The sequence below is a fragment of the Anabrus simplex genome, chromosome 2 (assembly GCF_040414725.1).
Source record: "Anabrus simplex isolate iqAnaSimp1 chromosome 2, ASM4041472v1, whole genome shotgun sequence".
NCBI classification, from domain to species: Eukaryota; Metazoa; Arthropoda; class Insecta; order Orthoptera; family Tettigoniidae; genus Anabrus; species Anabrus simplex.
In genome coordinates, this window is record NC_090266.1 from 997118929 (window position 1) to 997145615 (window position 26687).

A 26687-nucleotide genomic window follows, 5' to 3' on the forward strand; every position below is an offset into this window, starting at 1 on the left:
ATTTTTAGAATCGGTCCAGTAGTTTCTGAGATTACCCTCCAGATATACACAAACTAACAAAATTCGACTCTCTTATTAAAGGAGTCGGACTGATTTGGTCTTTTTATGATTAGATAAAAAGACTTATGATGAACGAGGTGTGCTTGAATGACGAGCATTCTAATGTTTCCGTGTCATCAGACTCCATGACTATGTCACAACCTGCCAAAATAATGAAGTTTTCTTCGTCGACTGACGTTCATGATGCTCCAATTCCAACAGATGAGCTGGAAAGATATTTAAAGCAAAATTGTGGAATGGAAGAAGATAGATATAGCGTCCTATTGGAGAACAAATGGACAAAACTATCCAAAATTTCACCAGATCGCTAAGAAAGTATTATGTATGCAAGCATCAATTTCAGTTTCAGAGATAAATTTCAGTTCAGCGGGCTTCATTCTCAACGCGCGACGGTCTCTTTCTCTTCTACAACCAGACAATGTTGATGCTCTTCTTTTCGTTCACAGTAATTCCATTCCACCACCATTAGTAATGACCAATAAACTACGGACACTATGTAAAAGCTATGTTCAGGTTTGTTTTTGTTGTTGGCATATACCCGTCATTTAAGTTTGTATTTTATTTTGAGGTAAACGTGAATGAAGTCCTATGAATATGCTTCGTGTTATTTAGATTGATTTTCAGTTAACTTTATGTCAATTGCAGACGAATATTAGTTTATAATAAAGTTTCTGTTTCTTTTCAATTATTATTATTATTATTATTATTACAGTGCAGGAGAAATCTCTGCCGTTTAATTTCAAAATGCGATTAGTCTACTTTGAAATATGTTATTAGCGAAGAGTGCGTGATCCGAATAGTAGTGTGACGCGAACATTTCGTTGTGCACGGCGCACATGTTATTGTGGAGAAGTACTCAAGGTTATTCTACTGAGCCTGCCCAGTGCGGTGGACTGCGGTGGGCTGTATGAGACCATTGCTGTGGGCCAGTACGCGGCCGCGTCGGAAGGGAACGGCACTGCACGGGCTGGGCTACCGGAGCCCGTGGGTTTAAGTGCTGCGCGGTGGGCCTGGCTGCAGGACTCTGGTGTGCACAGCTCCAGAGGACTACGTCACCACATCACTAACATCAAGCAGACGGCATCACGAGGTGATTGACAGCGGGTGGATGGAACCAAGGACTTCTCTAATCGTCACAGTGAGATCGATGGCGAACTAAATTTCCATGGGCAGCCTAGAGGGGATAAATTGGCATATGATGTAGAAAGCAGATAAGTCGATCAATTATAATAGAGGAGAGAGGTGTTTCGCATGTCATTTTTGTAAATATGTAGATAATAATTCATTAACACCGTTTAAGGCGAGTCCTTTCACAGTGTAGTTTTCTTTGGGACCGGAATGCATGTATGTATATAGTTTTGTTCTTTTGTTTGTTGAATGTCTGGTGGGGAAATAGTTATTTAGAGTTGTAAACTGGCGTTCATTTAAATCTCGGGCCATAAATATTAATTTCAGGCAAGGAAATCAGTACAGCTCTCAGAACCGCCCGGTACTAGCTTACAATCTCTCTTTCATTGGTCAGATCTATGCTGAAGCATAACACATGGGCACACCTGAAGAGCGAGGGGAGATTGAGAGAGCGAATGACGGGAGATCCTACATGAGCCAAACACGCACAGAGGGGAAGGTACATGCTTCTCCACCTGCCCACACGCCCTTACCTGTCTCAACCTTGAATATGCCTGGGAAGGGATGAAACACACGGACTCGTATGTCGATTCATTGGGAGTCAAATTCTTCCATTTCTTTGTAATTCCTGTGTGCGAAGGCTGGCTGAAATGTTAGCGGTTTCGACCATGACTTCATTGTCAAATGGCTTCGCACCTGACCATTATAAGAAAGAATGACATTTATTTTTGACTATATAGGACCATTTAAATTACTCTATATTAATAATTTTGCAAGCACTGCTAAATGAAGAATGGATATATTTTGCAGTAAAATATGCACGGATATCAAATTTGGACGCAAGACATTAAGGTGAAGGAAGCTAAACTTCAGTAAGCACTTAGTAAGGTAATTCGTGTTTCACTGAAAGACATACTCTTTTATTGAAATATCGTACCATGCTTTTTTCATAATATATTTATGGGAAATGATAGAGAAATTAAATGGGATAAAACGATGTATAAAAATAAAATACGGAGACAATGTTACATTTAAAACATATATAAGTGAAAAATATTATTCACAATCCAAAAAATGATAGGTGAGTTGTAATAAATAAAAACTATGATATTCTGATAATATCATAACAAAATTTCTTAAAAAAGGAGTGCATTTTGTCTTGTAAGCAAAAAGTAAATAAATAAAATGAAAGCTTCCTGAACACGAAAATATTTGTATAAAATGAAAAATTCTCTAGTTTCCCACGAAAAGAATAATTTTACAGCCATTCAGATATTTGGTGGAAACTAATTAGGGGAGAAAAGAAACCGAATGTGTTTGTTTAGGTCATTTCGGTAGATAAGGGATGCAGCGCCGTGCGCTGTTTCAAGGTTATGTGTTCTGACCCCTCCGTGTTGTCCAGACCGCGACCATGGAAGTAGACTCAGTGTAATTTTGCGGGTTGTAGGAACTGGTGTCATACCAAGAGTTGTGTTTTTATATGTATTCGTGCATCTACATTTGTGGGATTTTATTTAATTATGAGTGTGAAAATAGTATTACTCTCTCACATTACTAATCACGTACTTACAGGGCCCTAGGCTTAACACTGATCCGATTTTTCTGCTCCACCATTTCAGTGTCCTAGTGACATCTCACGTTCCAAGGAATCATGTTTAATTTCATAGGGGCACTAGGTCCCGTGGTCACTTTAGTGACAGATTTGAAAAATGTTTACATCAGAGGATTTAGTTCATGTATTTCTAGGTCCTAGGTTAAAAAAATCTGTTTTCATCTCACTACGTCCAATAGCTCTCATTCATATCTATGTCCTCGATCCATGTCCATTGAAATTGAGATTAAGATAAGACAGCTAGTTTTGGGAGGCCCAATCCAGACGCTCCACATCCTGAAGCGATGAGCTTAGCCAGGTGTACTTTAGGGCAGGTGGTCGGGTACAATAGACACATGCTATTTTGACTTTGTCCAATAATCAGGCCCTTCAAGTTTGACTACATTTAGCCTACTTTATAGTCACTGCCGAGAGCCTTAATAAAAAACTGAATAGACCGTGTTCATAAACAGTTTATATTTTTCTCCATTGAACAACAAAACAACGCTTTCCAATTATTTCAGCTGGCCTGGACCCATGACATTTTATGATGTCCTTACCTAACCTTGAAAAATGATACAATACTTAATATACAAAGGAACAGTAGAAAAGGTGAAGTTGTCAAAGACGCCATGAATACGCAGTAACTCGACACCAAACAGCCCCATCATTTTCTTTCGATATTAAACAATATACACTGATAAATTTGACTATCAGAATTTGGCTGGTGGGGTAGGAGATGTGGTGGTATATAAGTTCTAATCACTAGATTGCGTGCCAAAAGCCTGTATTCAATTCCAAAACCTCCCCGAAGTGCTCATATGGCGTGAGTGAATATGCCACTGTTGATGGAGATTCGTCCGTCGGATTGGGACGTAATTCCCTGAGCAGACCCATTGGTTCTATTCGACAGGAGTAGGCTATGTGCCGGAACCGGGTTTTACCCTCTCCTTTCCTACTATCATATATCACGTCGTTCATTTCATCTCATCAGCTCCTCTGATGAGGTTGACTCGCACTTCATACCCGGCCCCGTAGAGAAGTGGGACAAGGGCTGGACATACATTACTGATAAAACTCTTACTGTACTGAATATAAGAATGGACTATATAACTTTGAGAACTTGTGTTCTTTTGTTTTACAGATACAGCACCTACCTCAGATTTGCATATATAAGTGAGGATGAGCCATTGCTTGTTACGGTCTACTACGTGGGAACAATATGTTACCTCATCTATGTGCCAATATTTTACGTGTACTGTCACAAGAAGGTGAGATACTAATGAAATTATAGTTATGTGCTTGATCTGAAAATTCATAATAATAATTATTATTATTATGCAGTGATTTTTGAGATCTGTGTAAGGTGTTTAAAATAGTCTGATGATGATGTTTGTTGTTTAAAGGTGTCTAGCAGCTACGCCATGGACCCCTAATGATACGAAGTGCAACGAAATGACACGATAATTAAAATTTCAAAATGTATCATCCAGTAGCGTAGGCCGGTCGACCGAGAGGGGGAGGGGGGGGAGATTTTGGTTACAAAATGATAGAACATAATGAATATGCTTGTCAGTGTGTGGTGTGCGCATGCATGAGTGCGTTTATAATGACACTGATACAAGTTGATATTCAGACTGCAGTACACTACAAGATCTTACAAAACGAGAACAATGTTATCAAGTTCAACAGTTTTACAGCTAATGGTATGTTCAATTTACAATCTAAAATCGAACTTTTGAGGTTTCTTAGAAAATAAATTCAAGAGACCTGTTGGTTTTACAGTTATGTCTCTGTGAATGCTCAAAAGAACCAACACTTTGAGTCGACTTTCACTTGCTTATTGTCAGTTTCAGTTTATTTTCCTTTGTAAAATTCCAAGAAGGGAGGATTTCTTACCCCAGTAACTCCTCACCCCTTGGCTACACCCCTGAGTCTTACGAATTTTGAAAGTGCTTATATAATAATAATAATAATAATAATAATAATAATAATAATAATAATAATAATAATAATATGAATTTTATTTTATTTACATAATCATGAAAAATCAGCAGTTGTTGCATCAAATATACAAAATTCTCTTACTTTTTTACAAATACGTCCGAAAGAGATAAGAATGAACATTTTACAAACTCTAGAAATTTATAGGCATCTGTTAATAGATCCTTAACAGATAATGATAAAATTGAAAATGAATATTTAAAAATGAAGCTGTCCGCCTCTGTGGTGTAGTGGTTAGTGTGATTAGCTGCCACCCCCGGAGGCCCGGGTTCGATTCCCGGCTCTGCCACGAAATTTGAAAAGTGGTACGAGGGCTGGAACGGGGTCCACTCAACATCGGGAGGTCAACTGAGTAGAGGTGGGTACGAGTCCCACCTCAGCCATCCTGGAAGTGGTTTTCCGTGGTTTCCCCACTTCTCCTCCAGGCAAATGCCGGGATGCTACCTGACTTAAGGCCACGGAAGCTTCCTTCCCTCTTCCTTGTCTATCCCTTCCAATCTTCCCATCCCCCAGCAAGGCCCCTGTTCAGCATAGCAGGTGAGGCCGCCTGGGCGAGGTACTGGTCATCCTCCCCAGTTGTATCCCCCGGCCCAGAGTCTGAAGCTCCGGGACACTGCTCTTGAGGCGGTAGAGGTGGGGTCCCTCGCTGAGTCCGAGGGAAAAACCGACCTGGAGGTTAAGCAGATTAAGAAAGAAAGAAAGAAAAATGAAGCTTCAGTAGCAACTGAATATTTCTGAGATTACACACACCTATAGTTGACTCAACATAGGTGTAATAAATTCATAATGCACATACCCCTAGTCTTCAATAAAATAGTATATTCTTTGAAAAGAACTGTGTATTAAATAGAGCAACAATTACATGTCACAATTTCACTACCTGACGATAGAGTACAAGCTCTGAAACGCGTTGTGGAATACAAATTAATAAAAAATTGTTACTGGTAATTATTTCGTAACGCATAAATTACCTATATATACTAACATTGTCACACTTAACTTGCATAAGCAATTCTGCCAACCACGAACCTACAACTTTAATGGGAATTGAACAGGATGAAGGAAAACTGAGCACAAAATAACTTACACAGTTTGTGTTTTAGGTTTATATACCTACTCAACTTTATTCAAAACCTACCGAATAGATAGATACGAACACACGTGCGTTCAATCGCACTGGGAATTATGTTAGCGAACATATTTTGAGAGTCAAGGTGCTATGTTTATACTAAGAACACATATTCACGAAATCCTGTTCATGTAACACGTGAAGTCTTAGTATAGAGGAAGATATCACTCGCGTGCTTCACACGAAGTCACAACCGGAAACATCATCAGATTCTATAATATCACACACAAATATTTAGAAATGTATAAACATGTGTGTTTATTCTGTTTAAATACTTAGGAACTTGAAATCTGGAACTTACCTTAATGAAGTCCTCTTTCCTTTCCACTCTAACATAGAATGTCAGGTGTTGGAAAACTGTTGGTCTGTCACTGGTGCGAGTCCAGCTGGCTAGCCAGTCCATTGACTTCCGCCACGCCACGCCACGCCCCACGTTCCGATTAGGTCAATGACGTGCTGTGTTGTACTTTTAAGTATTCTATATTACTGCTCCCATTATTATTATTATCCTAATATTAAATTATTTTGTAGACTGTACAAGAGTTCTTAATTAGCATGGACTGCCTATTATACCCGTCATTTTCTGTTATGCCATTTACTTTTGGAACAGTACTTGTAGTTTATTAAATCCTGATAGCGAATTAGAAGTTGCAAAAATATTTTTTAAATATTGGAAATCGTTCGATCTTATTCAGTTCAACATATTATTTCAGTAGTGTACCCACTAAACCAAATTCGGCGTGCAGCAGTGAGCTCGCATGCGGGAGATAGTGGGTTCGAATCCCACTGTCGGCAGCCCTGAAGATGCTTTTCCGTGGTTTCCCATTTTCACACCAGGCAAATGCTGGGGCTGTACTTTAATTAAGGCCACGCCACTTCCTTCCCATTCCTTGTCCTTTCCTGTCCCATCGTCGCCATAAGACCTATATGTGTCGGTGCAACGTAAAACAAATAGCAAAAAACAAAACAAAACAAAACAAATTCGTTGCACTTGTGTGAATGGTTCTTACTAGGTCCACTCTCTTTGGCATTTCATCACCCAAGATCTTCATGCCACTGTGCTGCATTTGTGAGCAGTCTCGGGGAAACGCGCTGGAGTGCAGGTACTGATTGCTGAAGTTCGAATCCTAGTGAGGCGGAGAGTTTTTACTGAATATTAAATGGAAATAGCCTTTAGTAAGAGAGTGTCGAGGAAGTGAGTGAAGCAGAGCAGGCAATAGAAAGCTAGATACAAGGGAAGAATAGATTATGTCATACCGTCGATATGCAGGACTGGAGAAACTTGGAAACGCATGTCTGAAATATGGTGGATGTGAGAAAACGAAGAAACAAGTCTGAAGAAGGGTAGTTCTGGAAGTGGTTAGGAAGAAATCCGATATGAGTAAAGGACTGCGTTCAAGGGCTGCACTGAAAGTGAAACATTCGCCCGTGAGGTATGCAACCCCCTCAGTAGGAGTCAACCACGTAATTTGGATAAACCGGCGAAAGTCCTCTCTCTATTAAGACAGCTGGGATCGAGCACCAGTTGCCTTCGACGTGTTCCCAACAACTTGATCGCCCTTATACTTCCACTTATCAGCGCGAATGGATATTTTAGCTCCCTCCTCTTTTGAACTTCATTACCCAGTATCTCTATTCTAACGTTCGACAGTTATGTGGGTCTCGGAGTAACGCACTGTATTATGATTGTTAAGGGCAGAAGTACGTGAGCGCCCACTGAAATAATGCTGAAAATTACCATAACATTTCTCACAATATCTATTATAATATGAAAGATAGAAATGCACATTTTTACCATGTCAAAGCCCTTCTGATTCTAATGGATTGCAATTTATAGTATTTAGACTTCTAGTTTCTTGTAAGGAATTTTTTGAATATGAGAAATTTTTCAAGGTATTATTGAAACATGTAGTCATGTTGGTACACATCACTACTGAAGTATTGGTACCACTGCTTCCTAATTATCACCACACATTCATAGATGCATGAAAGTCTTGAAACTCTAGAATTTCAACATTAGATAAATATTTATGTCTTCAGTTATAAATTAAAATTTAATTTTAAAACATTTTAACTTTTAGCAACCAAGAAAGGTTTATAAAAACACAATTTAGAAGCAACATTAAAAGTTCTAGGGTTTTAGTATCGCAGTACAGTCATACATGAGTGTGCAAAATTCCATATCTCTAGGTAGAATAGTTTAGGAGCAATGTGTACCTAAATGTGAAAAAAAGAGTTTTCGGGAAACTGCAGTCAAAGTTTGTGCTTCACTCACACCTGTCTCAGAACATTCCAGAACCATGTTCTTCTTGCTGCTGGCTTTCCTCATCTTCTCTCTTCCCTTTTCTGTTTCTTTTTTGAAATTTACCTTCCTCAGTGGATTCTGCACTTGCTTTTTGTGATTTTTTCACACGGTTACTGTCAAAGCCCCTCATCGCCTTCAACATGTTTGCCCCAGGCTTAATACCCATGTCTTCAAGAACATGCTTTCTTGACATCATGCCCTCATTGAAGCATATCACTGCATCCAATACACCTTTTTGAAGGGTTCTAAAGCCCACAAATTCAGTTTTTGGAATGCGTTGCCAGATACGGTGATTAAAACTTTCATTGACATTCTGTGTGCCGCCATGTAAACACTTAGATAACAGAGTGTCATCACTAAGTCCCTTATACACAGGTTTTATGGCATTCGAAACACCCAATGGAAGTGAGTTCTTATGGTGGTAATTAGGACCTCCTGCCTTTTCTTTCTGAAAGCCACACCATGAATCCGCACCTTCTGGATGTTTGTCTATTGTATTTGTGGGGTTAGAAGATGAATTATTGTCTTACGCTGGACTCGAACTAACATTCAGTGTATTTTTCGTGTATCTGTTGCCTTCATGGTGTTGTTTCCTATGGAAAATCTTAATTCGTGGCATATTTACATATTTTAAATACCACCCATTCTACGAAAGACGTTCTAAGAGCTACAATTCACAACTTTCGGAGTATGTTTACCTCATGTAATAACAAAAACAAACACGTTTCTTTCACTGCGTCCGTGAGCAGTCTTTTGTTCACGACACGCGGGAAGTACCAACTTCTGAAATGAGCCATCTCACAAGATCCTCGTGCAATTAGTAAAATATTATGATTGATTGACTAAGTATGTCAATAGTGGAGTTTGAAAAGTGGGGCGTGGCAAAACCAAGGCTTCACATTATTCTTAATTTATTTGTGAAATCAAATAAAAATGCATATAAATCATACATATTCTTGTTCAGGTAGGCATGCTTTTCAAATTAAGAGCAAAATATTTTTTCGAAATTTCCGTTCTATTCACGTACTTCTGCCCTTAAAAGCTGGAGTTTGAATCCCAGCACGGCGGAAATTTTTCTGAATAGTAAATAACTCATTCTTATTTAAATCAATACATTCATTACGTATATATTTTTACTACATTTTCTTTCCTCTTCTTTCTTAATACGTTTACACTCCAGGGTTGGTTTTTGCTCGGACTCAGAGAGAGATCCCACCTCTACCGCCTCAAGGGCAGTGTCCTGGAGCGTGAGACTTTGGATCGGGGTATACAACTGGGGTGGAGGACCAATACCTCGCCCAGGTGGCCTCACCCGCTATGCTCAACAGGGGCCTTGTGGTGGGAATGGGAGGATTGGAAGGGATAGACAAGGAAGAGGGAAGTAAGCGGCCGTGGCCTTAAGTTAGGTGCCATCCCGGCATTTACCTGGAGGAGAAGTGGGAAACCACGGAAAACCACTTCAAGGATGTTTGAGGAGGGAATCGAACCCCCTTTACTCGGCTGACCTCCCGAGGCTGAGTGGACCCCGTTCAATTTTTCAAATTTCGTGGCAGAGCCGGGAATCGAACCCGGGCCTCCTGGGGCGAGAGCTAATCACACTAACCACTACGCCACAGAGGTACATTGCGTCTACTAAATCAAATTCATGGTACTTGAGTGAATGAATCTTTTTAGCTCCCTTCACTTTAGAACTTCATTACCCAGTATCACTACAACAACATCGAACAGTGATGTATGGTCTTGGGGTAACGCAGTGGAGTGTGGATGCTGAGCACAGGAGTTCGAAACACAGTAGGAGCGGAGAATTTTTACTGAATAGTAAATGAATATAACTTTCAGTTATAGAGTACCCAGGAAGTGGGAGGTGCAGAGCAGCCAATAGGAACAGCTGAGTAGAAGGTGTCATGGTGGCGACATGGATAGCTTCAGAAACGTAGAAGCAAGTATCCGAAATATGACCGATAAGAAAATATAAACTAAGGAATTATGAAAAACGACAATGTCAAGGAAATTGTTCAGAAGAAATAGTGTATGAGTAAGGGAAGTTGTTCAAGGATTGATTTGACAATGGGGCTAGCGCCTGTGAGATAGGCAACCCGCACAGCAGGAGCCAACGATCTACTTTTAACCCTTTTGCTCTCAGGCTATTTTCACCGGTCAAGCCCAAAACACTCAGGCCATTTTTCATGATTATGCATGTTAAAATGTAAAAAAATTGCCGTATAAAGAAATCCCCAGTTACAAAATTGAAAAAAATTACAGTAGTACACTATTTAATATCGTTTTAGGAAACAAATATCCCAAAATTGTTCATGGCATATTTTACTTCAAAATAAATTTTGAAATTTGAAAATATATTACAAAAAATAAAAATCTGTTTTTAAATACTAAAAAAGTAATATGTTCTTTAGTGATATTGTTGTTCAGTCATTCTGAAAATAAGAGCATTTAATTCTGTATAACATGATATAATTTTGTTTTTTGTATTCTTATTTAGTCATGAGTTATAGCACCTGACGTAAAGAACTGTACACGTACCTTCCGGAGTCAGCATTTGTGTTTTGGAAAACATTCTCCTATCATCAGTACCTGTAAAATCCGAATCACTTCTTCTTTATCTACAGCTTTTCCCACACCTGTGGGGTCGCGGGTGCGAACTGTGTCGCACATGTGGATTTGGCTGGTGGTTTATGGCCGGATGCCCTTGCTGACGCCAACCCTATATGGGGGGAAGTAATCACTATCGCGTGTTACCGTGGTAGTTTGTAGTGTAGTGTGTTGTCTGAATATGAAGAAGAAAGTGTTGGAACAAACACAAACACACGGGTCAGAAGAATTAATCAATGGCGATTAAAATTCCCGACCTGGCCGCGAATCAAACCCGGGCCCTCTGAACCGAATACCTCAACGCTGATCATTCAGCCAATGAGTCGGACTGAAATACGAATCAATATCGGCTATAACGTCACCGTTATCGTCTAAAGCATCTAAATAATCCAAAACATCGGAATTATTTAGTCTAGAACTTGGCCCAGCCATGTAAAAAAATTAGGCCTACTCGTGGCACGAAAATCTAATAACACGAAATGTTAAACTAAAATTCACTTGAGAACACTGATAAATGTAGAATATAAACAAAATATAATTAACAATAATCTATTATTAAAATGGAAACAATAAAACGAAGGAAAACACGTATTTTGAAGCTTAAATGAGACTGTATTCGCAAGCAGCACACTTCAACTCGTCATGCGGTGAACATACGCGGTTTGATAACTTCATTTGTTCCAAACAGGTGAGCTTAGTGTCTGTATCTCTCGAGAAAAGTGTAAACTAAATCCAAAAGCTACTATTAATGTATTTTCCTGATATCTGGGGGTCCATTAAGATACTTATACAGCCGTCCGAACACAAAGCCGATAGATCGGCACGCTGAGTGTTTTAAGCAATACCACCCGAGCCGATAGATCGGCTCGCTGAGCGTATAAGGGTTAAACAAACCGACATACAATCCTCCCTGTATTTTAGATAGCAGGTATAATGGTTCCGGTTTCCCCTCTAGGGTTGGCTGGCCGCAGCCGTCGACGTGTTCCCAACTATCAGCCCAACCTTGATACTACATTTCTCAACAGACCAAAAATCCAAGATTTGGTTCTGGTTAGAGTTTAGCGGTCACATGCTCACGCAAGCGCACTACTGTACACTTGTACTTTCCTTTATTCATTGCGAAGTAATTTAAAACTGTAGCTCATATCATCATCATCATCATCTGTTTACCCTCCAGGTTCGGCTTTTCCTTCGGACTTAGCGAGGGATCCCACCTCTACCGCCTCAAGGGCAGTGTCCCGGAGCTTCAGACTCTTGGTCGGGGATACAACTGGGGAGTATGACCAGTACCTCGCCCAGGCGGCCTCACCTGCTATGCTGAACAGGGGCCTTGTGGAGGGATGGGAAGATTGGAAGGGATAGGCAAGGAGGAGGGAAGGAAGCGGCCGTGGCCTTAAGTTAGGTACCATCCCGGCATTCGCCTGGAGGAGAAGTGGGAAACCACGGAAAACCACTTCCAGGATGGCTGAGGTGGGAATCGAACCCACCTCTACTCAGTTGACCTCCCGAGGCTGAGTGGACCCCGTTCCAGCCCTCGTACCACTTTTCAAATTTCGTGGCAGAGCCGGGAATCGAACCCGGACCTCCGGGGGTGGCAGCTAATCACACTAACCACTACACCACAGAGGCGGACTTGTAGCTCATATGCTCTGTATTATTATCGTCGTATTCAATGAGTTATTTACTTAGTTATTTAGTTTTTATCGCATTTACTCGACCGTGGATATACGAGCATGATACTGTAGAAATTCCTCTTAAGTAGTAATACTTAGCTGGTATGGTGCAAATGCTTCAGTTTCTCTCTCCTAATATTTCTTAAGTCTAGCCGTAGGTAAAATTCACAGTGCAACCGCTACGTTCAGATCCAAATCCTCTTATTTACTTTTTATGATCTATGCTGCCTTCCTTACAGACTTACCTACGTTTAAGAGTAGATCACAATACCAGGATTTTGATAGCAAGGCGCCACTGTCATGAGGGTTTGGTGTTATGTACACTAAATATTTGCTTAAGAAAATTCGGGCCGTGGTACATTAGAGTTGAAATAATAATTTATATTAGAAAAACGGTTTCTTATAGTGTTTGTTCATTTTAGTTCATTCCGGAGTACATAAGGACGGAAAGAGAGTGGATGGATGTTATTTCACAACTGAAGCTTAGGACACGCCACAAAGTGTCTTTTCACGCTGGTATTGATGGGACATAGACAGCAAAAAAAGAACATAACGAAAATATGATCATTATTTTAAATTTCTATTCTAATAAAGAAGAAACACAAATACCTGAAAAGAACTCGGGAGACTTTGGAACAATATTGGAAAACACGGAACTGTTAAACGAATTGACAACGTAGACCTATCAGAAAAACATTTTCAATATAATTTATACCGAATAAAACTAGCACATTGTTACGTGAAAATAAATATGCCGGACTAGAACACGGATCTCTGGGAGGAAATTGCAAGGTAAAAGAACAATTTTCATTTTAACACATAGAGTACAAAGTGGTCTTTAATGTGATGAGAAATGACGGGATTGTGCGGTAACAAATACAGTATAGTATTCTTAACTGTGTGCTCTAGACGATCAATGTTGGAAGAGAGGATCCCTGTGTGTGTTAGACGATGAATACCGGAATGAAGTGGCACGTCAGGGTTGAATGAGGTGAATAGAAATGTGGAGGTGAATGTAAGATGTACAGGAGGCAACCCGTCACTCTTCTGTCTATGGCGACCGGTCACTGAATCGAGCGCTGATTGCTGGAATCGAGGTGGGGGTGGGGGTTGGGGAGGGGTGGAGGATATGTAATAATTGTATTAATTCACTGTGAATAATACCGAAATACCTTCCTAGCAATGCGGAAGCGTGATAATTTTAGGGCTGCCAATCAGAAGCCATAATTAGATCCTAGTGTTCCGGTATGGGGATGAAATGTGTAGAAGAGAGTGTGGATGTTGTCAATACGCCAAAGCCTGTGGATCACCTCATCAACAACCTTCAGCTAATCCTTGATTCTTTGGAAGTTAACTACTGACCACTACCTCACATGTACATCAATAGATTTTAGCCAATCCTTTAAGGATAATAACTCATAGACCTGTTCTTACCTCATCGCATCCGAAAAATTCCATATTTAATATAGGTTTTCGTGATGCTTAGACCTACATGTTAAACCTCCTAAATCATTGCGAGCACTTATTGAATATTTTAACATACACACACATACATGAGCAGGTAATGGGGATTCTTTTTCCCTTAACGTGATTTATTTCTATGTTCACAAACGAATACCTTACTTACGGTATCTGAAGTTTACACGGTGAGAATAATTACTATATGGACATACGATTATGGAAGTAGTGAAATAAAATCATAAAATCTACAATAGAGTCTGATAACGGAAAACGTTTAGACATCACTAAGTAGTGTCGTCAGCACGAAAAATTACGGGATGAAAAACATAATACATGCAAGAACTCAAACAAGAAATATAGCGGATGAGAAAATATGAACTATGGAATTCTGAAAAACGACAATGTCCAAGAAGTGGTTCAGAAGGAATACGATATGAGTAAGGGAAGTTGTTCAAGGGTTGAATCGAAATTGGGAGTAGCGCCTGTAAGGTAGGCAACCCGCACGGCAGGGTTCAAATACGTTTTAAACAATCCGATATAGAATCCTCCTTGTATTTTAGACAGCTAGGATAACGTCTCCGTTTTCCCCTCTGGGCTCTGCGGACCGCTGCCATCGATGTCTTCCTAAACACTAGCCCACCCTTGGCCCTACATTTATCAACAGACCAGAAATCCAAGATTTGCTTCTGGTTACTGATTGGTTGTAAGCGATCACATTCTCACGCATGCGCACTACTGAACGCTTGTATTTTGCGTTATTCATTGCGAAGTAATTTCAAACTTTAGCTCATGTGCTCTGTATTATTATTTTCACATTCAAATATTTATTTGCATATTTATTTAATTTCTATCCTAGTTACTTGAGGGTGATACTATAAAAGTCAGTAGCGTAGCCAGGATAAACAGATGGGGGGAGGGGGAAGGGAGGGTTACAAAATGATGATAGAACATAATGAGGGTGCTTGTGTGCGCATACCTGAGAGTCTTTATAAGGACACTGGTACGAGGGCAAGTCAGTAAGTATCGACAATCAATTCTTATAATTTATTGCAAAAAAGTACACACTTTTTATTGATATCATTTTTCAACATAGTCTCCCTGCTCTTCAATGCACATTGGCCACCGTTTCACATAATTTCTGATACCCTCTGCAAGAAAGGTTTTTGGTTGCACAGCAAGCCTCGTATGCACCGCTTCCTTCACCTGTTGATCGGAGCTGAATTGACGGCTTCTTAGAGCATTTTAAGTGGACCAAACAGATGGTAATCCGAAGGGGCGAGATCGGAACACCTCGAAAGGCAGCATCTGAAGGGTTTGAGCGGTATGGGCGGTGGTATGTGGACGCGCATTGTCATGCAACAAAAGAACTCCATCCAACAATCGACCTCCGCGTTTGTTGCGAATTGCAGGTTTCAGCTTGTTTACCAGCATATCACTGTAATGTTTGCTGATTCTCCCTTTCCCTGGTAACGTTCCAGGATTGGTCCGTGAGAGTTCCAAAACACTGTGAGCATATCTTTTCCTGCAGAAGGTTGACTCTTGAATTCCTCTTTGACTGGGGATCCGGAATGCTTCCATTCCATGCTCTGACGTTTGCTCTCTGGTTCGAAGTGGTGAACCCATGTTTCATCTCCAGTGATGATCGGTTTCAGAAACGTTTCGCCTTCATTAGCATGACGGTCCAGTAGGTGCTGACAGATTCTCACACTATTGCGCTTCTGCTCTTCATTGAGCTGTTTTGGAACCCATCTCGAACAGACTTTGTGAAAGTTAAGCCTGTTATGCATGATTTCATATTTCATATCCTCACAGAATGGTACTTATCACAGGCTACCCATACTGATTGCTTTTCTCACATAGTGGTACTAATCATAGGCAATATAAACCCTACGGTCTATCACTCATTATGGTACCACCCACAGGCAACACAGACCCATGGTGTTCCTCACATGATGGTACTACAATCAGGCAATGCAGACCCATGGTGTTCCTCACATGGTGGTACTAACCACGGACAATGTTCAAACCATGGTGTTCCTTACGTAGTGGTACTAATGACAGGCAACGTAGACCTATGGTGTTCCTCATATAGTGGTACTACTCATAGATAACGCAGCCCCGTTCTGAATACAGGGAAGCAACACAATTTAGCGCAGCGCACGGCTCTTTCTCACGCATTGACATTAATGTGTGTAGAAGAGCGTGCCCACTCCCCCGCCTCGGTGGGATGCACGCGATGGTAGTAGTCACACGCAACGTCCAAACCCATAGTGTTCTTCGGTACTAATTACGAGTAACATCGACCCATGTTGTTCCTTGTGTAATGGTACTAATCACGAGTAATCTCATGGTTCGAATTCCATCATTCCTTGGTCGCCCCTTTTAGTCGCCTCTTACGACAGGCACGGGATGCTGTGGGTATATTTCTTCATCTGCGTCCCCCGCCCACAGGAGGTTTCAGAAAAACCTACTGTAGGTTTATATAGTATATCGACTTTGAAATGTAGTGTTACAGAAGAATGCTGAAGGTGAGATGGATAGATCGAATCACGAATGAAGAGATACTGAATCGAATTGATGAGAGGAGATCGATTTGGCTAAATCTGACCAGAAGAAGGGATAGAATGATAGGACACATCTTAAGACACCCAGGACTTGTTCAGTTGGTTCTTGAAGCAAGTGTAGGCGGTAAGAACGGTCGGGGCATACCAACGTATGAATATGACAAGCAGATTAGAGCAAATGTAGGATGCAATAGTTACGTAGAAATGAAAAGGTTAGTACGTGATAGGGTGGCATGGAGAGCTGCATCAAACCAGTCTATGGACTGATGACTCATTAACAACAACAACATCTTCTCCGACCGAGATCGATAGCTGCAGTCGTTTAAATGTGGCCAGTATCCAGTATTCGGGAGATAGTGGGTTCGAACCCCACTGTCGGCAGCCCTGAAGATGGTTTTCCGTGGTTTCCCATTTTCACACAAGGCAAATGCCGGGGCTGTACCTTAATTAAGACCACAGCCGCTTCCTTCCCACTCCTAGCTCTTTCCTGTCCCATCGTAGCCATAAGACATATCTGTGTTGATGCGACGTAAAGCAACTTTCAAGAAGAAGAAGAAGAACATCGTCTGTCCATGAAGTATTGCGTGTACTGGTTGAACCTAATCTTTAGGATTTATAGTAAAATCTAAAACGAAGGTCCGCCTGTTTTGCGTCGCATAGCTGTAAACTTGCATTCGGGAGGTAGCGGGTCGAATCCTGCTGTCATCAACCCTGAGTTTTTTCGTGGTACTCATTTTGACTCCAGGCAAATGCTGGAGCTGTGCCTTAATTAAGGCCACGGCTGCTACTTCCCAGTCTTAGCCCTTCCCACCTTTCCACTGCAAATATCTCCCATGTGTTTGTGCGACGATAAACCACTAAAAAACAACAGAAATCTCATTATAGGGGCATGATAGTCGAGTAGCTCTTTCACTGGCTTTAGGCCGATGACCTCGATGTTAGGCCCCTTTAAACAACAAGCATCATCATCATCATCATCATCATCATCATCATCATCATCATCATCATCATCATCATTTCACTGGCTTCTTAACAAGTTGGCCGTGGTTTATGTCCCGGGCAGACGCATTTGGAATTTTGGAAAGGAAAATAACATTCCTGTGGTTCGGATTCCGCGTAAAACTAGAGATCCTGTGGGTGTCATCATATCGATAGTAATGTCCTTCCTTCCCTTGAGAGACTTTGTACACGAACATTTTAAGGGTAAAGAAACCAACAACTTTAATTAGTAGTTATACTTCATGAACGCTCACTTATAAATATATATTAATTTTTAAAAATAATTTTGGCCATCCTGTGTGGGTAAGAGTACACATTACGGAGGCCAAGTCTACCCATATCAAATATTTGACTTATGACTGTTCCTGTAAATAAAAATTATACTGTCCATTTACGAAACTAAAATTAAAACATGTTTCAAATACACACAGTGAGGAAATAAATGTCTGAAAACAGCTACGATGTCTGGACACAACTAGCTATAGTCAAGAACAAAAACGCCTTTGCCCTCGAAAGAGCAATAGAGTTTGTGCCAAAACTCAGAACACTCATTGCACTGCACTTAGACATCATCCTGCACTTCACCGCAATCTGAACAGATACATTCCTCATTTTCGGCCACCTTTGAAGTTCAGGTTGAAGGCTCTGGACGTGATGAAGGTAAGTTTTCACCTTAGTCGTGCTCCTCGCAAGTATTTTTTCTCCCTCGTATTTCTCAGACTTAGAGTTTGCTCTCTGTCCCTTCCTACGAAGCTCTTAATCTTTGTTATTGTTTCTCCACGAGTGCATTTTTGTATGGAGAATTTCGTAGATTTTCAGACCTTTTTCCATGCTCTCTGGTGTGAGTTTTTTTTAATTGTACTTCCACAGTGGGTGAAGAACAATGATCCTGACACTTCCACTATCGTTTGCTGTTTCCTCGATCGTCCTTTTAGCTCTTTTCACCTCTGAGGCCACTTTCATAGCTTCTGTTTCTACCGAGTCTTTTTTGAAGGCCTATTGAGGTATTCTAACATGCAAGACCTCTGAGGGATTAAAATCTTCCCCGAGAAAACATTAGGGTTGAATAGGTAGATACTCTTAACAGAAAATGAGTGCTCGAACTTTTCAGTGTTTGCTACTGTCGTGTACGCCGCTTTAAATTGCTCAGATACCTGCATTTGAGTGGTAGCTCCCCCTGGATGAGAACACAACCATTTTTTCACTTCTACAGCGTAGATTTTCTTGAAGGGCTCCATCTAGTTGTTGCACCATGTGGTAGAGACGTGATTCTATATACAGAAAACTATAACTGGGAGAGAACAATGGGACATATGATTGTCCACAATGAGGGGAATAGGGTCATTGACAGAAGGCTTTACGTTATTAATGAACCACCGAAAGAAAAGCTCTGTGTCCATATGGCCAGATTCAGAAATCATGGGTGTCTGTGGATGCACCCTCGAAAGTTCCAATTTCATGTGTTTTCTAAGGAAGATAAGACACACTGGTAATTGCCAGCCGACTTATGCAGACAATAGCTGAAATTACCTGACGTCTCTCCCCGAACACTCTTCGTGCCAATTTTTGCAAATGACCTTAAGTTACTTATCTGTGACAGTAGAAACTTCTGTCTTGTCTTATTCGATGAGGTTGAGACCGGAATCTCTCGAAGGAGTCCTTCAAATTATCAAAGAATCTACTAAATAATGTTATTGGCTTTATATCCCGCTAACTACTTTTACGGTTTTGGGGGAGAAGAATCTACTTACCTGAACTCTGTTAAACCCCATAGCTCTGCCAAACCTACACTGTTCGGGGATACGAAGAAAGAGGTCCTATCTCTTAACACAGCACACTGCCCAATCCCTGCCTGCTTGCTTTCTTTCTTCATTGTAAGGATGTTGAAGTCTGTTCAAACTTGTGAAATCACGAGGGTTTCTTGTTATTCCATGAAATCTTGAATCCAATGTTTTTATATATTTTGCCAGTTCACATTCCATGGATTCTTTAAATACTTTATTTAATCGGCCTAATGATTTCGGAAACGTACCTGCAAGAATAATGAAATGTATTTTTCCCACCTTACTATTTACAGTATGTCAAGTATTTTGGAGCCTAAAATGTTATTTTCTTTATGTCCCACTAACTAATTTTACGGTCTTCAGAGAAGCCGAGGTGCCGGAATTTAGTCCCGCAGGAATTCTTTTACGTGCCAGTAAATCTACCGACACGAGACTGACGTATTTGTGCAACTTCAAATATCACCGGACTTAGCCAGGATCGAACCTGCCATGTTGGGGGTCAGAAGGTTAGCGCCTCAACCGTCTGAGCCACTCAGCCCAGCTGGAGCCAAAATACATTACTGACTCCTTTAAGCCTTTTTCAGAGGGTAGCTTCTTTAACTCATTTTTTTATTATTTTGCCTTGGATCGTTGACTCTCTCCATTTCTTAGGTCTTATCAAACATTTCCATAGTAAAATTACTTCCATCTGTCGTCCGTTTTTTTACCCATGATGACGTCCTGAAAGTTAGTAATAATAATAATAATAATAATAATAATAATAATAATAATAATAATAATAATAATAATAATAATAATAATAATAGGCCTAATAATAATAATAATAATAATAATAATAATAATAATAATAATAATTTTTAACGCTATTCCGTGGTTCACAGAGGAATATGAAGCGCCAGGGTTGAATGGCTGGACAGAGAATTACTTAGAGCAAATTTTACTTTAATAAATTTCGAAACTGTATTTCTTTCCTCTCTTAAAATTCAGAGGAAGTAATTGAATGGCGTAACAAGGAACAGTTGAAATACAACTCGAGGATATTTACATTAACAACGAACTCGTCAGCTGAAACAAGGCATTGGACTTAGAAGTCCTTAATCTGGTACAAAATTAATTGGGAGAACTCCCAGTCGTTAACTTACATATGAAAGGAGCATAATTGCCCCTTACAGGTACAATGTTATGAAGGAGCATAGTTGCTCCGAACAGGTACAATATTATAGGAATCTCAGCTTCCAGATACAATAGAGGCCAGCCTTAGTCAAGCAATCAGTTGCTGTTTACAATCTCAGTTACACTCAGATAACCCCTAGGGTGATCCCACTTCATAGTGTTCATACACCGATTACCCCATGGTGGAGTTATCTATTAAAAAGTTACACAATCACCTTTAAGTACTGCTCCCTAAGGGAACCAAAACGTAGACACGGTTACCCGAAAAATCACAAAGAATATACATAGGCATAATTACCCATTCTACAAGGCCTTAAGAGGGGAAAAAAAAGGTTACACAAAACAGACCCAAAGCAAAAGGCCAGGAGGCGAAAGACCAGCACTCCTTAACGAACTTTCGGGAAGAGACAAGAACCTAATTGAGCTTAAGGCCGCAAGATGGAGGGGCTAATTCTATACTAAAAAGAGTGACTAAAAGGGGAAATTTAAAAGCCGAGAGAAGAATTTGAAAATTTAGAGGTTGAGAACCTTAGTCACCCAGCACCACGTTGAAGGGGAGAGGTCTGGGGGTCACCACTCGTGCCGCTTATATTAAATGTTCTCCCAGTAGGGAATATAGAGTCCGAAGACTGCGCAGAAAGTCCTACATTTCGGCCCAAAAAGGAAAGATTACAAATTAGACTTTAAGAATTGCTGAAACATTCCCCTTCAAATTCCCGCCGGCACAATTACATGTTTAGGTTAATTCTGCCATTACATTGTAGCGCAGGATCTTCAAGCCAATCGCACCCTGTCCCCTGGCCATCTCTAGCCTCCGTCAAGTCGCACTCTCAGTAATCGGAGCAAATCAGACTTACGCCCAAATAACAAATAGGGCTTCCTGGAGCGATTATTTGAAACAGGAAAGCAATGGGTCCGCCTCTGTGGTGTAGAGGTTAGTGTGATTAGCTGCCATCCCTGGAGGACCGGGTTAGATTCCCGGCTCTGCCACGAAATTTGAAAAGTGGTACGAGGGCTGGAACGGGGTCCACTCAGCCTCGGGAGGTCAACTGAGTAGAGGTGGGTTCGATTCCCACCTCAGCCATCCTCGAAGGGATTTTCCGTGGTTTCCCACTTTTCCTCCAGACAAATGCCGGGATGGTACCTAACTTAAGGCCACGGGGGCTTCCTTCCCTCTTCCTTGTCTATCCCTTCGTATCTTCCCATCCCCCCCCCCCCGCAAGGCCCCTGTTCAGCAAAGCAGGTTAGGCCGCCTGGGTGAGGTACTGGTCATCCTCCCCAGTTCTATCACCAGACCCAGAGTCTGAAGCTCCAAGACACTGCCCTCGAGGTGGTAGAGGTGAGACGTTGCACCTTCATCAGCATGGTGACTGAACGTATAAGCAGCCTCCGTGGCTCAGGCGGCAGCGCGTCAGCTTCTCACTTCTGAGTTCCGTAGTTCAGATAACCCCTAGGGTGATCCCACTTCACAGTGTCCATACACCGATTTTCCCATGGTGGGCTTATCTATTACAAAGTTACACACACATTTGTGCTGGACAAAGCGGAGGCAGGACAGGTTTTCCATCGGGTTTCACTGTCACTGAGTCATATTTCATTCCAGCAAAACTCTCCACTATCATTTCACTTCATCTGTCAGTCATTAATCATTGCCCCGGAGGAGTGCGACAGGCTTCGGCAGCCGGCACAATTCCTCCATCTCTGACCCGGTCACTGACTGGAAATCAGGTTGTAGGTTTTCATTTTTCACTGAACGTATAAAGACAATATAGGTACTTCAGACATAATATACATAATTATAGTATACTAGCGAATGTACCCGTGCTTCGCTACGGTACTCTACATTGTATTCGAATATCGAAGTAAATAGTGTACATGCAGTAAATAAGATTGTTTTAAAATTGGATGTCTCTTAGCGTTATCCGTGAAAGAGCATGGGGAGGTCCCCGTACGTTGTTTCCAATGTAAAGTGTTTGTTATGGATTTGTGATATAAGGGCAGGCTCACTTGCCTACTGCCATTCACAATCGAGTTGGGAAGTTTACATTATAATTGCAGGCCCCATTGCCTACTATGCGGACAGAATCGATTTGGGGAGTTTTCGTTAACATGGCAGCCCCCCTTTCCTACTTCCACACAGATTACAGTTTTTATTATAATGGCAGGCAATTACCCTACTATCACTCGAAATTGAGTTGTGCAGTTATCATTATAATGCCAGGCCCATTTTCCTACTTCCAGCCAGCTTACTGCCAGTCACACCAAGTTGGTGAGTTTCCATCAAAATAGCAGGCCACTATGCCTAATGCCAGTCACATTTTAGATGAGGACATTTCTTTATAATGGCTGGCACCCTTGCCTACTGCCAAACACTATCGGGTAGGGGAGTTTTAAAGAAAACTGCATGCTTACTTGCCTTCTGCAAGTCAAATCGAGAAGTGAACTATTCATTACAATTGTAGACCTTCCTTACTAATGACAGTTACACAGGAGTTGGAGAAGGAACCCTTTCATACTGCCAGTCAAAGTCGGTGTGGGGAGTACTGATTACAATAGCAGACCCACCCTTTCTCGATCGCTACAAATCGACATCAGTGATTATATATAGATCGACATACGAAAGTATATGCGTGTTTACAATATTGAAGACCTTCATTTACAGATTAACTGCTACTAAACGTACGTCATATCGACAAAGGATTATACCATAAGACACGCCGGATTTAGTGGCCTAAATGGCTGGTCCTATGATATGTCATCTATTCTTGGGTCAGATTGAGTTAGAAACGTGGAACAGGGTAACGTTCTTGTAAGATTATCTCACATTACATTACTTTTCGGATAATTATGTGACAGCTACATACATAGCATTTGGCTCATATATGGCTACTGGGTGGGCCAATTTTCGTGAAGAGTTTGATGATTCTGTATTTCATATAAGTAATCGAAGGTATGAATTATGCATGTGAAAATTCCAAATTGACTTAACATCCATTTATAGAGAAAAATCAAACGTAAAAGGGATAAACATACGGCAAAAAGTCATAAGACCAAGGTTGTAGATCATTCCAAATTGAACGGAGATTGTGCAATCTGTTATGTGATAGGAATTTCCGAAGGTCTGCACCATCATTAAAATTGCCTGCATATTTCGATATTCTTCGGGGATAAAAAGTGAAAAATTTAATGATCTTGGATGTTTTCCGTTCGTTACAGGCTAAAACGTATAATTTTGTCAAATTTCAATTATCTTCTTTTTCTTCTGGCAGATTATGCCGCAATCTGGATTTTGGGCGAGGCGGGTAAAAATTAGGACTTTCAGGAAACTAAACCAAAAATTATGCAGATGGTCATTATTACCCCTTAAACGGAAAGCTGTACGGAAATTTCGCCAAAATAGTCAGTGTAGAGGCACACAGTCGTTACGATTTGATTTATATAGATAAGGAATCTGCTCCATGTAAAACACCTTTTTGGCTATGTCCGCTGGACTTAACCTGCAAAACTGACCATTCATGATATCTCCCTTATTAATCCTCCTGACGAAAAAATGCACGTGAAAAAAAGGTTTAGAGGTGGAATTCCATCACGTTTGGTCGATTTCCAGTCAGGTTGGTCTTGTTCTGTATATATTGTGGAAGAGTAAAATCACCATTTCGGTTCCCTATAAACCGCCAGTCCATTCCGGAACATGAAATGTTATTTACGTTTAAAACCTACCTTTGGACAGGTGGATGCTAAATATGAATTTTGGTTCGAATGTCTTCAGTAGTTTTCAAGTTGTAAGGAATACGCTTTACACGCACCCGCTCGTGAGTTAAGTCCGATGGGTCTTGTACAAAAAAAAACGGTCCGTTAATGATATCTCCCTTATTAATCCTCGTATCGAAATGATGCACATGAGAAAAAAGGTTTAAAAATTAATTTCTACCAAGGTAGGTAGATTTAAATTAACTTTGGTTGTGTATATTTTGTGGAAGTGCAAAATCACTGTTTCGGTTTCGTATAAACCCCCAGTCAGTTCAGGGATTTAGAAACAATATTTGCCCTAAAACCTATCAAGGACAGGTGTATTCTAAAAATGAGTCTTGGTGGAAATACATCCAGTAGTTTGTAGCACTCGCGTACATACGGCGTAATTAAGGAAGAAAATAATACAGTTAAGAAAGTTGAAAGTAATAGAAAATGGATTATAACTGAGGACAGCCGGATAACGACAAATATGTAAATGCCAAGTGAATGTATTAGAAAATCAAATGCCCCTCAATAAATTATCCTAGTGTGAGTCATGGATATAATAAAGCGGTAACAGAGGAGAAATTTAGGTCCATTGATTCCTAGGTAAACAAATAATAAGAAGATGACTAATGGTGTTATTACTTAATCTATTCGAAGGCGGTTATAACATCCAACGATATTCCGCCAATATCCCGCAGATAGGCCGATTGACGCCTCTCTTGCCTTCTACCCAAGGAACAACCACGAATTTAAAAGCATGATGAGGAAAATGGCAATACGTTACTTCCCTGCTGGCATGCAGTCAGAGACGTTGCCATGGTAACCTGAAGGTTCGTTGTCGCTCTGTCGGTCACTCAATGCAGAGCATGGTACCAGCAGAAAATTGTAAATTTCACCGTCATGTAAAGAGTAAGGTAAATAATGAACATAACGAAAGTTGTTTATAATGAAGAGACGTTTCACGTACGGTAAACGAAGTGTACAGATAATCAATAGTATAAGAGAAAAAGGAGGAAAACCATTGTGGTTTTCCTATAAACCCCCGTCTATTCAAAGATTTTAAAATCATATGCATATTGAAACCTTCCCCGGGATGAGTATACTCTAAATATGAAGTTTAGTTGAGATCTATCCAGCCGTTTCGACGTGATGGTGGAAAAACCATTCTGGTTTTCCTATAAACCCCCCGTGTATTCAAAGATTTTATAATGATATGCATATCAAAACCTTCCACGGGAGGAGTATACTCTAAATATGAAGTTTGGTTGAGATCTATCCAGCCGTTTCGACGTGATGGTGGAAAAACCATTCTGGTTTTCCTATAAACCCCCCGTGTATTCAAGGATTTTAAAATGATATGCATATCGAAACCTTCCCCGGAAGGAGTATACTCTAAATATGAAGTTTAGTTGAGATATATCGAGCCGTTTCGACGTGATGGTGGAAAAACCATTCTGGTTTTCCTATAAACCCCCGTCTATTCAAAGATTTTAAAATGATATGCAAATCGAAACCTTCCCCGGGATGAGTATACTCTAAATATGAAATTTGGTTGAGATCTATCCAGCCGTTTCGACGTGATGGTGGAAAACCATTCTGGTTTTCCTATAAACACCCCGTGTATTCAAAGATTTTAAAATGATATGCATATCGAAACCTTCCCCGGGAGGAGTATACTCTAAATATGAAGTTTAGTTGAGATCTATCCAGCCGTTTCGACGTGATGGTGGAAAAACCATTCTGGTTTTCCTATAAACCATCCGTGTATTCAAAGATTTTAAAATGATATGCATATCGAAACCTTCCACGGGAGGAGTATACTCTAAATATGAAGTTTGGTTGAGATCTATCCAGCCGTTTCGACGTGATGGTGGAAAAACCATTCTGGTTTTCCTATAAACCCCCCGTGTATTCAAGGATTTAAAAAAAATATGCTTATCGAAACCTTCCCCGGAAGGAGTATACTCTAAATACGAAGTTTGGTTGAGATCTATCCAGCCGTTTCGACGTGATGGTGGAAAAACCATTCTGGTTTTCCTATAAACACCCCGTGTATTCAAGGATTTTAAAATGATATGCTTATCGAAACCTTCCCCGGAAGGAGTATACTCTAAATATGAAGTTTAGTTGAGATCTATCGAGCCGTTTCGACGTGATGGTGGAAAAACCATTCTGGTTTTCCTATAAACCCCCGTCTATTCAAAGATTTTAAAATGATATGCAAATCGAAACCTTCCCCGGGATGAGTATACTCTAATTATGAAATTTGGTTGAGATCTATCCAGCCGTTTCGACGTGATGGTGGAAAACCATTCTGGTTTTCCTATAAACCCCCGTGTATTCAAAGATTTTAAAATGATATGCATATCGAAACCTTCCCCGGGAGGAGTATACTCTAAATATGAAGTTTGGTTGAGATCTATCCTGCCGTTTCGACGTGATGGTGGAAAAACCATTCTGGTTTTCCTATA

At 40.6% G+C, this 26687-nt stretch overlaps 1 protein-coding gene across 4 annotated transcripts in view; it reads left to right on the forward strand.

The window, feature by feature from the left end:
- Nucleotides 1-26687, forward strand: part of LOC136863239 (uncharacterized) — a 150292-nt gene that overhangs the window by 76927 nt on the left and 46678 nt on the right. The window contains exon 2 of one of the 4 annotated variants that reach the window (XR_011017786.1): nt 3924-4050. The exons of 1 other annotated variant lie outside the window; for it this stretch is intronic. Coding sequence is in view for 1 of the 3 variants with exons in the window: in XM_067139624.2 (XP_066995725.1) it covers nt 3880-4050 (171 nt within the window). In the remaining 2 variants the exon portion in view is untranslated. Of the gene's footprint in view, nt 1-771; nt 4051-26687 lie in introns of those variants that run through there. 2 more of the 4 variants (XR_010859178.2, XM_067139624.2) reach the window with 2 other exon arrangements.